The sequence below is a fragment of the Ciona robusta genome, chromosome 9, assembly GCF_009617815.1.
Source record: "Ciona robusta chromosome 9, ASM961781v2".
NCBI classification, from domain to species: domain Eukaryota; kingdom Metazoa; phylum Chordata; class Ascidiacea; order Phlebobranchia; family Cionidae; genus Ciona; species Ciona robusta.
The window spans coordinates 2486350-2500817 of NC_143243.1; the positions used below are offsets into that span (position 1 = coordinate 2486350).

A 14468-nucleotide genomic window follows, 5' to 3' on the forward strand; every position below is an offset into this window, starting at 1 on the left:
TTAAACCCAGCTTTCATCGTTTTTTTTTACATTTTTACACTTTAAGTCCAAATAACATTTGCAATATTTTTCATCGTTATTATCCTTCGGGATAATTGAGTAACTTTATAATGAAGGTTACAAGATAGGTAGTTTCATTAAGACGATCAGTGTACAGAATTAAAAAGATAAAAAAACAAATCTTAATAAAAATCCAGGACAGATCTGATTTTAACGGTGCATCTAGCAAAGGTATGTTGCACCTTGTTGCCCTATGTTGTATGCAGAAAATCAGTTACGTGAAAATCATCTTATTATAAAAGATTTTTAGAGCAGATTCAACAAAACGATTTAAAAAAGGCAGTTTAAAAAACATGATTCTATTCACACACTATAGCATATAAAAAGATCAGATTAATTAAAACAACGAAGAAAAGGAAATTAGCAACAAAACAATGGCCATAATTTTCTACCTATGTTTTAGTACGTACCAACATAAAATATTACACATACAAAGAATTGATATTTAAATTGCAAGTTATATATAAAAAGTTATTACAATCAATATATAGAATTATTAATTATGTACTACATATATCACTTTTGATTATCATTACAAACAAACCACAATTAACACTGGTTTAAAAACATAATAATAGCAATTAAAGTAATCAATGTCAAACAAAAATTAATATTTTTTTACGAAAATGGTATTTTGGTATTTTTCACTTGTAACGTGTATATGCATAATACGATGCCATACTTATTACAACAACCCATAGAAAACGTCGAATTAAAACTGGTCTCTTCTTTCCTTTTATGGTCTTGTTGGGTAAGGGCCGTGTGTGCAAGGGGTGCAACATGCGCTGTTTTTGTTCCATGATTGCCCTTCGTGCCCCTTCCCATCTACCAGCACCAACTAAGCGGTATTGATATGCAGAACTTATTTCATAAAAAATCTAAAATGAAATATTTCATAAAAAAAATAAAATAGAATATGTACGTTTAAAATGGCAAATTTAATACTAATTAGACTAAACATACCTTTTTTGCAAGCTGGTAATCAGTGAAAAACAAGGAAAACAGGTTTGGTTTTACTCCAATCTTGAGGGCAATCTCATCCATATAGTCAATGTGAGGTACCTAGGAAAGATGCTGCATATTAGCAAGACACTTAAAAAAAAGACAGTTAACAGCAATTGATCCAACCTAGTGGACCCTTATAGGTTGTCTGAATTTTCACATTACATATAAAATAAACAGGTATGAGGTGTAAGAGGATAAATAAATTACATTTATTCATTACAATCACTCATTCTATCTTAGTAATGAACGAATAAATACATTTTACCAATTTATTTACATGTGGCATAACCAACAGTCATTTTTTATACTATATAGCTCTTTCTTATAAACAGATTACCAAATATGTACATTAGTTTTTTATATGTAAGCAATTTGAAAACTAACTTTTATAATGTAGGATTTAGGTATTTAATCTGAAAATAAATGCACCTCGATAGTATGCCTTTGGCTGTTGTAATATTTTCGTTTCATAGCCTTTCTTTTTTTGTCAATATCTTTTATCATTTCTTTATCCGATGGAAGTTGTACTATATCTAGACGTAGACATGTAGACAATTATTAAAAGATATAAAAAATGGCAATTTAAAAACATGAAAAGTCTTATTTCTACCCAACATAATATGCACTTTATAAAGTATTACTATGTTAACATAAAGTGTAAACCTGTAACATAGTTTTTTGCTGTGGCTCAGTGGTTAAGCTCTTGTATGTATCAGAAGGTTAGCGGGTTTGATGCCCAATATTTATAATCTTGATAGTGTATGTGTCTGGGCAAAGCACATAACAGAAAACTGAGAAATCACTAATGGGTCCTAGCACCCTGGTGTTCATGGTAATAGGACAAATTTAGCCTAAATCTCAGGTTCCATGGTGTGTCATGCTGTAGGACCCAACTCCTATAGTATTAAATTTTAGTATCAGTAGGGTGGGGGAATATGGGACACCTTTTACCTCTATTTTCTCGCCCCGTTTAGTAGTAAACAAAGAACATTCAAAAAATTATAAAACTATATGACCATGACTCCCATTGACCGTTTTAATTGTTTAAAACACCTTCAGGATATTTACATATTATGTGCTAAAGGTGTCCCATCTTCCTCCACCCTACTATATATACTATATGTTTTATTGCTATAACTGATTAATATTAAGATTAAAAAAAAACAAAAGAACAGTTTTTTAGTTATATCTGCAGTGTTAAAATTTAATGTTTTATAAACCACTGCAAATAAAAAGGTAAACACTTGGTAGCAATAAACATATTTAAACCTTTAAACACCCTTGTGGCCCAACGACACTGCATCTCTGATACAGGGTTCACAGCTCCAAGCACTTGTACATGTCCTATGATGGCTAATGTGTTTCTCTTCATTGATAATGGCCACATGTATTTGTACAGCTGGGCATCTGTACCATTTACCTGTGTAAATAACAATAGTGATTAAACCTAAACCAAACAAAACATTCTCTTTTTATTTAAATAATATAAACATACCAAACAAATTTTATTAAGCAAAAAGAAACTATATATTAATTCAAAATCCAAATTGTTTTTAAATATTTTTTAAAATCACAAATGTACACTAGAAAACCTTACATGGGCAATTGATTCATGTAAAAAAGGGAACTCGAAAACAAATCCAGTTGCAAATATGACGACATCAGCTTCTTCTTCTGTCCCATCATCAAACACAACGGAACGTTCTTTAAAACTTCGGATATTTGACTTAATCACAATTGAACCGATTATAATACGGTTGGGTAATTCATCGTTAACAAAAGGATGCTGGGAAAAAAAAGCTACAATTATTTATTTAGAACAAACACAACACTCAGTATGATATCTAAATCAGTCTGTTCTGCTAAAAAAGGGCTTAGATATGAATAAAACTTCCACTGATAAAACAGTAATTTAGAAAAATATTTTCGGCATGTGTTGAATAGTGTAAATTTTGATAAATTTTGGCATATTACAGAAGTTTAAAAATTTGTTTGGTTTGTGTGTTGCAATCATAAACAATAAAGTGTCCGGACATCAAAACAGAGCAATAATGATTATTAATAACATATAAATTAATAAAAATTTAAAATCAATAAAAATGTCAAAACAGATTAATAAACGTTAAAAGTAGTTAATAGTCATCGAATGATATAAATTCCATGCAATAAGCATAAATTCTAGGAATTCTAAAAATGCAAAACATACATAACTTTATTTATACAGATATGCTTATGCCTTGAGATTAATATTATGTCAATATTATTTGTTAAACTGAAGTAGTTCACCTGGTTAAATGGTCCATGTTCAGGTTTTAAACCATAATGGGCATGATCTAATTTTTCAGTCAACATTTTTTCCACAGCTTTTTGTGTGATGCTCTTGGGAATTAACCAGTCCAACAGGTTTTGATATCTTAGAAATATAAAGCATATATAAAAACTTTTGAATGAATGAATGTCAATGCCCTCATATATTTAGTGACGAATAATTTAACAATATAACAAAGAAATCTCTTTTTTATTATGTGTGCCAGAGCAAAAATAAGTTATAACATGTTTTATTTTCCTAATTATTGTTCCGTAATTATTGACAGTTTGGACACCCATTTGTAACCAGTAGGAAAAAGGTAAGATCTCCCATCCATTACAATTAAAGCTCCTGTAGCACCCTAGGTGTTGGGGTAATAGCCAATTCTGGCTTAAAACTTAGTTTCTATGGTATATCTCGCTGCAGGACCTTATGCACATAGTAATAAATAAGTGCTTGAGAGCAATTTTCCCTGAATGTCCTGGACAAGAAAAAAAACACAAATAAAAGTATGAACCTTGTAGTAATAAGAAAATCAATTGGATATCCATGCGGACCAACTCTATTGAAGACCCAAGAACCACGGCGTGTACTTAGAAACACCTGGATAAAGTTTTTTCGTATAATTTTATTTCCTAGAGAACTATTATATAGGTTTAGCATCCATGGTTTTATTTAACAGTTTTCTTCTATAGGTTTTTACCCCTACCATGTTTTTTTGCTACTGTATTTGAAGTAATAAATATAATTTAACCTAAATAAATACAATTTATGGTATTTTCAAAATAAAAAAGTTACACAAAAACAGAACTTAGTTGAACACTATATAAACCCTCATATTTGAAGTGTTTTTATAACCACTTTAGCTACATAAAAAACTAGATAATATTACTGAACTTTTCTTATAAATTCTTAGTTAATTGATGTCATGAATGTCGAATGATGTAACTTATTTATAGTCACATGGGCACAAAAACGGAATAATTAATATTAAAAAATAAACCTGTTTTGCATGCCAGCTTAATTCCACGGCAATATCTCCACCAGAGTTACCCATACCAAGAACAACAACTTTCTTATTTTCAAAACCTTTAAAATCTCTGTAATCATGACTGTGTAATATTCGTCCCTGAAATTTGTCAGCTCCTGAAAAATTAGATAATTTATGTCATGAATGAATGAATGATGTTGTAACTTATTTATTATGTGGTAGAAAACAAAAGCTGGTGTAAACCGAATGTTCTGTTTCATACATCGTATGCCTGCTTACGAGTTACACCGCTTGTAACTGTGTAGGTAATTATTTGTATGGTGGACATTTTAGAACCCATAAGAGACCATTGGGTTGAAGTAATTACTGTTGGTCAAGGACACAAACAGCTAAAGTGTCTTGGTCAAAAACAGACACTCTCACAATGGTAGTAGCTTCGAACTCATCATTCAATTTACACAAACAATTAAGAAAGATAAAGTACAGGGCATTTTTTGCCTATAACCAGCAACATACCCATCATTCAATTTACACAAACAATTAAGAAAGATAAAGTACAGGGCATTTTTTGCCTATAACCAGCAACATACCAGGTTTGGCCCCATGTACAGTTGAATATAAACTACGTACTAACCAGGGAATTGAGAGAGTGGGAAATGAGGTGAAGCGTGGTGACCAACAGCAACAAGAACGAAATCAAATATTTCTTCATTTATTTCATCATTTAATATATTCCTAGTTTTGACACGCCTGTAATACAACAACAATTTTTATTTAAAAATACATTAAACCCTCTCAATGCTTCTTTGCCCTTTTATCGATAATACTTTAATTTAAAGTACTATGAGAGCTCTAGAAACTTACTTTTTAAAACTCTTTTTCAAACAATATTATGAGGGAATGAATAAACATTTTGCACATATAAAATAAAATGTATCATTTAAGAAGCTGTACTAGGCTTTCTTGGCAACACAACCAAATCACAGTGACACAACACTGTTTTACTTTCAACCCACAAGTTAAAAGGTCCTGCGCTACATTTTGTTATTTATATATGTCAGTATGTCACCTTAGGAACACAACTCTAAATATAAATGAAAAATACCATTTTCCAGTTGTGTTGAAAGTTTCAGATTCTTCACACAATAAAACTTCTGTCTTAAACTTGATGTGCTTCAACAAGTTAAATCTGAGAATAATTTAATATGTAACCTGTATACTTAGTTTCTATATTGATAATTGTATGATTTTAAATTGTATTTGAAGAATTGGTGCTATAGCACTAAATATTAATCATAAGGAACCGGGTTCAAAGCTCAAAGCTTCTATTGGTGGGTCAGTGTGTCCTTGGGATATGAAGGTAATTAGTTTAACCTGAATGTAATGAATGAATGAATGTAACTTACTTTATCCTCGCGTGGCCGGAAAACGACCGTCGTTATCACACGGGTTTAACACCTCGTGCCAGGTTACGAGTTACCTTGTATGTTACTTTGTGGGTGATTATTTTTTTGGGATTTTTTTATTTTTTTTTGTATGGCTGATAATTTTGACAACCCATAAGTGACCACTGGGTTGAAGCAATTGTCGTTAAGTGTCTTGCCCAAGGACACATACGCCCACAATGGTAGCAGCGACATGCCTTGAACCCATTACCTAACAGGCAGGCGCGCTAACCACTACGCCACGGCGCCGGACAACCTAGTGGTTACTAATGTGCCTGATGCTACCAAAACAGAGATAAATCAAGTCCAGCAAATTGTATGATATAAGAGATATATATTGCGCCTGAATGGCATCGTCAGTCTCTTTTTTAAATTGGTTACAAACTAGACTTCTAAATTGTTAACCACACATTAAAAAAACACATTCTAAATGCATAAAACATGAAACTTAGGACATGATGTCCCACTTCATGACGATAAATTTGTGATTGTAAGATTTTTATTCATAATATCATAGTTGTCAATCAGAAAATGTGTTTCAGAATTGTTAAATTATCAATACCTAGCATAATTTCTATAATATTGCATATTCACACTATTATAAATTGTCATTTATGTATTTAAGCAACATTGATCTAAATTTTTACAGCATTTATAAATACCTGTTGGCGTAATCCCTATAATATTGCATGACCTTAGAGTGATGCATGTAGTTTGGAGCTTCTTTTGGAAGTGGAAAATCTGAAAATGACATTAATTCTTTGCTTGTATTGATAAAAGTTGAGCGATATACGGTTGCTCCTTCTTTTGTGTCTTCTTCAAATCTCCATAGACCTTTGAAAAGATGAATTAAACCTATTTAGCCATGTGTGGTGCAGCAAGTTATTCTATCAAACGGCGCCGTGGCGTAGTGGTTAGCGCGCCTGCCTGTAACCATTAGGTAATGGGTTCAAGGCTCGTCGCTGCTACCATTGTGGGCGTATGTGTCCTTGGGCAAGACACTTAACGGCAATTGCTCCAACCTAGTGGTCACTAATGGGTTGTCCAAATTATCAGCCATACATAAAAAAAATGAAAAAATCCCAAAAAAATAATTACCCACAAAGTAACATACATGGTAACTCGTAAGCTGGCATGGGGGTTAAACCCGTGTGATAACGACTGTCGTTTTCCGGCCACGCGAGGATAAAGTAAGTTACATTCATTCATTTTATTCTATTTCAAGCGACCAGTGTGGCAATGTCCTGGACTCCATCCCCAACATAGTCCCAGCAGGAGCAATATATTATGATGATGGGTGTTTTTATACACACACACCGCTTTACATTTATGATATTAGTTTTATACAATTTAATTGCAAATATATTATTTCTTATAACATAAGTGCAAATTGTAAACAGGACATAAAATGGTCTTGTCCTCAAACAATACAGGAATAGATTTTGATAACCTGTATAAATAGTCCAGGTAAACATAGTAAAAAACTGTATATGTGAGTAGTTAAACAGTTAAAAACCTATATGAACAGTTTGGGTACACATTGTAAAAGCTAAATTGGTAATACTGCACCTATTAAAATGAACAACATGGCATACAAGGACTAAGCACATAAATATTCCTAATCAGCCTATGAATTTAAACAAGCAATTTTTATCACCTCCAATGTCATGACTTTTTTCGAAGCACACGGGAACTAAATCTTCGTCCAAGCAACATTTGATGGCAGTCAAACCACTGGCCCCAGCACCAATAACAGCAACTCTTTTTTTACTCATATTTGGCACAACCTAACTATTTCTTTACTATATGAAAAATCAAAAATTAATAAATTACGTTATACAGTCCGATAAACATTAGAAAAGGGTTAAATTATTAAATCATAATAGTTCTGTGTTTAAAAAGCATTTTACTCATAGCAAGCACTAACTAAATGTAGAATATGAAGAATTAAATGGTATTAAATTATACAGATAAAAAATTACATGAGGATTGAATAAGTTATACGGTCAGATAAATAATAGAAAAAAAACATTATTAATTTAAAATAACTTTTGCATCTGAAAATTACTACAGCACTAAAAGGTTTACAAAATTTAAAAAAAAATATACAGTTGAAAAATTGAACAATGAACAATTATATCATACAATGCGTTAAATAATAAAAAAGAACCAATTATACATTTTATGTTACTTTAAAAGGCACTACTGCGTTAAAAGATTTACAAAAATTATAAAATTATACCATTTAAAAATCATAGATGCATAGTAAGAACAATACAGCTTAATACAGATAATAAAATAAGATGGAAATTATGAGAATAAACACAATGAAGCCGATGGGTAGACCACTTTCTTTCTGTTGCTGCTTGCTGGTCAGAGGATATCTTACTCTATCTTTGAGGGTTAGTATCATGTGACGCGCTTCTTGCCATTTCCCAACACCATGTAGACGGTATTGGTACGGTGTGCAGGGACCAAACAAAACCTGGTGTTTAATTCATTTAACGTTATCTCAACTAAGCTAATTATGGTGATGAATGAATCAATAAATATATAAATTATTTATCCTTATGTGGCAGGCTGCGACAGTCGTTATAACACGGCTGTTTTGTTTCAAACGCTTAGGGTCTCCACAAGTAACTTTGTGGGTAATTATTTTTTGTGAATAGATTTTTTACAAATTTTGCAATGCATGGCTGACAGTTTTGACAACAAGGGATCGCTGGATTGGAGCAATTTCCGCTAAGTTTCTTACCCAGAACCCATACACCAAAAATAGTAGCAACGAGGAATCGTAAACTGGTACTGAAGTTGACCATTATTTCACAACTCAAGGATACTATAGCTTTTTAAGACACAAATAAACAAGAATTAAAAAACAAGTTTTTGTCGACTAAAAAGCCCAATCAGTAGATTCTATATTAATATGCAGACCAATAGTTAATACCTTGACGAAGAGTTTAGGGTCAGCTAGGAGTTTGATAAAGTTTGGTTTGACTTGGATTTGGCTTGCTATGTCATCCATGTAAACCACGTAGTTCACCTGCATAAGACCTGGTGATTATTTAAAGCGACGCAAGCAGGGGTATTTCGGGAGTCGCATACCCCAGCTTTTTAAAAAAGTAAACAAATTTTTGTAAATTGAATTATTGTGTATGTTTGTTTTTTTAAATTAAAACTCTACTTTCTTTTCTGGCTACCTGGTTATATATATGAAACATACAGTAAACAACAAATGCATACAATACATGGTAACTTATAAATGGGCACAGGGTGTGTACAACAGAACACCTGTGTTATAACAACTTGTCGTTACCCAGTGGCAAATATATAAATATAATAAATTCTTTTGGCATATTTTGACATTTTAATGTCGTATTTAATTTCACTATCACCTTTATAGGCCTGGGTGTGACTTTAACTATTGAGATAATAGGCCAAACATGGCATGAAACCCAGGTATCCTAGTGTGGCCATAGTATTGAATAAAAATCATAGTATACAATAAAATGCCATAGCATAACATAAAAATCCAAATTGTCATCCATATATAAAAAAATATTTAAAAATTAAAAAAAAATATTTTTTTAAATTAAATATTTAAATATGTGTGTTTGAAACATTATAAATAAGTTACATTCAATCATTCATTTAAAGTATGTGTACTGCATACAATCAAGTTGATCAACACAGTCATTAGAGTAAAAAAAATATAATATTAATAAATTTGCCAGAAAATCTCTATATAGATATACATATTAAAAATAACCAGAAAACCTGTATTGTGTGCCTGGGTGATTCATAATACAGTTCAGACATCTTGGATATTTGTTGATCAATGCTATTTTCTCGCTCTTTAACGTTTGGTAATACATTCAGTCCTACACGTAGTCACGTTAAATATTAACGAAAAATAAATAAATAAAAAAGAAATAATATTGGGATAAATACCCTTAAACATCCTTACAGTCATCTTTGAAACTCAAATATTTATTTATGTATAAAGTATCTAGTTAACTATTAAGGAAAAATATTAAATAAAGTAGAAATTGTCTTAGAAAATATAAACATTTTAAACTCGTATGGTGTATATTGCATCTCAGATATAAAGAAAAAAATTACATAAATAATATATATATATATATATATATATATGATACACAGTTTAATATTAACAACAAATAGATAAAGAAAGTAGAACTATAAAATATATAAAAAAACAATTACCTTTAAACACCATTAGTCTACATTGTATTTCAGAAAAAAAAAATATATAAATAAAATATATATACTTTATATAATTATATATATACATGAAATAAACAGTTTATTACTAATGACAAATAAATAAAAGTGGAAATTATGTTCAAATACCTTTAAACACCCTAAGAGCCCATCTGCATTGGATCTCAGATATAGGGTTGATCGCACCCAGTGGTTGAATTCCACCAATAAATGCAAGCGTATTGTTTTCCACTGTAGATGGCCACATATGTTTGTACAATCTACATCTGTTGTTCTCAACCTTTTAAATATTTTTCACTGATTATTTTGAATTCAAAAGTATAACATGATTTGTTTAAATCTTCAGATTTTTTTGTGATTTAGTCAGATTAATTTTAAGGTCAAAATTATTAACTTTTACAAAGGTACATTTTACACATATGTATATAAAATATATGTACTAAAATCATCTCAAAATTCACATCTCGTTTACAAAGTGCAACAAAGTTACAAATGTACCTTTCATACAGTTGCTAGCGTAAGCAGAGACAGTTAAACCTGAAATCCCCCGAACCAATAAAAAAAAAAAAAAAAATTAAAGACAAACATAACTATTGCAAAAGAAAAATATAACGTAGTTTCTATAACTTTACATGTTCATAAAATACAATTAAAAATTTACCTTCAGAATTGACTCTGACAGAAATGGATAATTAAACCTGTAACCAGTAGCAAATATAACGACATCAATATCCTCTGTTCGCCCATCTTCAAACACAGCTTGAGTTTTATTAAACTTTGTCACGTTTTTAACCACAATAATCCTCCCACATAATATACAGTTGGGTATTTCATCATTTACTGTTGGATGCTGCAAAGGAATTTAAAGTAAAGAATGAAATTAAATCCTTTGTTACTTCTGCTCAAGGCATAATGTAAATTATTTTTTTTGTCTTCTGGTATAAAAAAAAACATTAATTTGATTTCATCGGACAAAACACATTTATTTAATATTTTTTTCCTGAAAAAAAAATTTATACCATATTTTATCTGACAAAAAAACATTAATTTTATTCCATATTTTCTCCAATAAAATATAACTTTGTTCCATATTCCATATTTCATTTTACAAGAATTAATAAGACTTTATGAAGATATACTGCAATAAACACACATACACTCATACAAACCCATTACCTGACCATTGAACCTATGTTTAGGTTTCAGTCCGTACATTTCATGATCAAAACGAGCATTCACTTGTTTCTCAGCAATATAGTTTACAAATCTTGATGGTAGATAGTTAGCAGCTAACATTGTAGCTCTGGAATAAGTGGCAATATTCAATAATCGATATTTGATAGAATATAAAAGAGAATAAGTTTTAATTTAAAAAAATTAACATAATTTTCATTTTTTTATAGGACATAGAAAATCAATAATTTAACATAAATTTTATTTATCTCTTCAAACACAGTAGCGATCAAATTGAAATAAAAGATCAAATTAATAAAACATAGGAAGTACATAAGCAACAACGACAGTCGTTAAAAACAAGAAATTAAAAGTCTTAGAGGAAAAGTGTGAGGTAAAAACGTAGTTTCTAAACCCAGAAATGCATGACTGTTTGAGCAAAAGTGTGACTGCTGAATTCACAAAAGCGAGGCTGATATTGTAAACTACAAAACTGTGGCTGATAGTGTAAAAGTGCTTCTGGTAGTGTAAAAGTGTGGTTGGTAGTGTAAAAGTGTGGCTGATAGTGTAAAAGTGTGGCTGATGGTGGAAAAATGTGGCCGATAGTGTAAAAATGTGGCTGCTAAATCCACAAATGTGAGGCTGCAAAAAAACGAACTGAACAAACCTTGTAGTTACATTAACATCCAGTGGCATCCCATTGCCTGAGACTCTGTTTAAAACCCAACAACCACGACGAGTGCTCAGGAACAACTAAAGTTGAAAACTTAATACATAAATATTCTGGTATTTTTGCTACCAGGTATGTAATATTGACTTTTGGCTAAAAAAAAATAGTTTAAACAAAATGTTTGTTTTTTTCAGCTACCCTTCACAAATTAATAATAGGTGGAATATGCAGTAGCTTGTTTAAAATTAGTATTCTCTTGTCAACCCTGAAATTTGGTAAGCCCTGATTTAACTCACCTGTTTTGCATGTCGACTTATCTCAACAGCGAGATCCCCCCCAGAGTTCCCCACCCCAATAACCAGCACTCGTTTGCCATCAAAACGATGAGGTTTCCTGTATTCGTGGCTGTGGAAGTATTCGCCACCAAAACTTTCAATTCCTTTAACAGATAATAATGCTTAGGTGAAAGAATATAACTTGTTTATATTTATAATTTACATAGTAAGGGCAATAAATGTTGTAAATATACTAAATAACATGGGTGTTCTGTTTTAAACACCTCATGCGCCCTACGAGTTACTACGTATGTAACTTTGAGGGGGTTATTTGGGAATTTAGTGTATGTATGCTAACAATTTATTTAGACAACCCAAAAAGGACCACTGGGTTAGAGCAATTGCAATTACGTGCTTTTCCGAAAGGCGCATATCCTCACAATGGTAGCAGTTTTAAGACTTTAAACCTATACTCACTGGGCTAGAGGCAAGCTTGCCAAACACTGTACACGGTAGGGTTCATGACTATTTTTCAATTTCGTAATTTATAAAAAAAAAAAATTATTTCTTAAAATTTATAAATATATATAAATTTTAAGAAATTTATATATATATATATATATATATATATATATATACTTTTATTTTCTTTTTTTTAATTTAAAAAACTAACCAGGAAATGCATCAAGAGGATAATATGGCTGTGCATGGTGGCCAATACAAACAAGAACTGCATCAAATATTCTCTCTTTCTCTTCTTTAGTCTTTTCATCACATGTTTTAATAACCCTAAACGAATATAAAAACAAACCACAAGTATATTATAAAGTAAAAACACAAGTATATTATTACACAAGTGGCCAACTATGTTTTATACACTATGTGGTTTAAACACCGTGTGTTTTATACACCATGAGTTTTATACACCTTATGCTCACAAGTTAAAAGGGTGGAATTTTTTGGGTATTGTTTCTTTGTTATTTTTCTGTTTGACTAAAAAGTTTGGGCCCTAATATGTGGCCATTGGGTTGGATCAATAACTACTTATTGCCTAATGAATAACACCTTATATAGAATAGTAATGCTTTCTTACCATTGCCCATTTTCCATGGGTTCACAAGATACAACTGAAGTGTTAAATGTGATATGCTTCAAAAGGTTAAACCTATAAACATGTATGAGTTAATATTTGTAAAAGTTAAATTAAAACTTGGTATTCATGTAGCTGGTGACATAGATTGGAAAACAAATGGGGTCTTTAACAATTTCCAAACAGACTTTTAATGATCAATATTTCTAAATTTCGGCATAAAAAATGCAAAAGTTTGTCAATAAATGTAGTGATATAGCTACAACATTAATAAAACTGAACAGTTAAATTTAAAATTGGCAAGTAAGAGATTAAAAAATAAATATTCAATATATTGTAACCACCTTTCAGCATAACTTCTGAAGTATTCCATTATCTTTACATTATGCATGTAATTTGGATATTCTTTTGGTATGGGAAAATCAGAGTAACACATCATTTCTTTGCTGGTGTTGATGACTGTTGAATTGTAAACACATGCGCCGTCTTTTGCATTATCTTCATATCTCCATAAACCTGAAAAAAAACATTCCCCAATATTTACTTTTAGGCAATTTGATGTGTGTATCATATAGGACTAAATATAATGTGTCCATATAGAAATAACGAAACTAAGTTTTACAAATTATTACTTAAGATGAAACATCGGAAATACACTGCATTTTATACCGGATAAGCGGCTAAAAGATTAAACGTTTTCCAATTTGGAAGTTCTTGTCTTTAGACACAAATTTATTCTAAGATTAACCTTAGTCAAAATGTTTCACATTTTAGTTTCAGCAATAGTTCTTGCTGTTTTATTGTTTTAATCAAAAAAATCTACGCTATCATCACAGGAAAGATAAACTATTCGATATTAATATTATATCCTCTCAAACCTCCAATGTCATTGCTCTTTTCAAAGCAAGTTGGTTCCAACCCTTCATCATTGCAACATTTGATTGCTGTCAGCCCACTTGCTCCAGCACCGATGATACAAACTTTCTTCGGAGGTTTCATATTCACGTAGCCTACGGTAGAACACAAACTAAAGTCTACCTATACATAAACAAATATTTTTTTTTGAAAAGGATTTTAGAAATTACTGCTTAACGCAAAACGTCCATAACTAGAAAATTAATATCCTTTAGTCTATATACATTAATACCTATACCCTATATTGTATAACAGATCACTAGGATCATGCAGTAAGTAATCTGTTCTCTC

General features: G+C 31.0%; 2 protein-coding genes across 2 annotated transcripts; both read right to left on the reverse strand.

Annotated features, from left to right (window-relative positions):
- Window positions 1-7607, reverse strand: LOC149730790 (flavin-containing monooxygenase 5-like). The gene is made up of 12 exons (XM_089884025.1): window positions 7467-7607; window positions 6472-6643; window positions 5470-5553; window positions 4999-5114; window positions 4377-4519; window positions 3891-3976; window positions 3352-3478; window positions 2663-2851; window positions 2335-2485; window positions 1495-1598; window positions 1024-1122; window positions 1-938 (listed from the first exon to the last, which is right to left on the reverse strand). The coding sequence occupies exons 1-12, from the start codon at window positions 7582-7584 to the stop codon at window positions 705-707; spliced, it is 1623 nt and encodes a 540-aa protein (XP_089740151.1). The 5' UTR covers window positions 7585-7607; the 3' UTR covers window positions 1-704.
- A 483-nt stretch (window positions 7608-8090) lies between these two features.
- On the reverse strand, window positions 8091-14352 carry LOC149730791 (flavin-containing monooxygenase 5-like). Its single transcript, XM_089884027.1, has 12 exons — window positions 14141-14352; window positions 13607-13778; window positions 13266-13337; window positions 12846-12961; window positions 12194-12336; window positions 11895-11980; window positions 11231-11357; window positions 10716-10904; window positions 10184-10334; window positions 9587-9690; window positions 8757-8852; window positions 8091-8294 (listed from the first exon to the last, which is right to left on the reverse strand). The coding sequence occupies exons 1-12, from the start codon at window positions 14259-14261 to the stop codon at window positions 8091-8093; spliced, it is 1581 nt and encodes a 526-aa protein (XP_089740153.1). The 5' UTR covers window positions 14262-14352.
- Window positions 14353-14468: the final 116 nt, after the last annotated feature.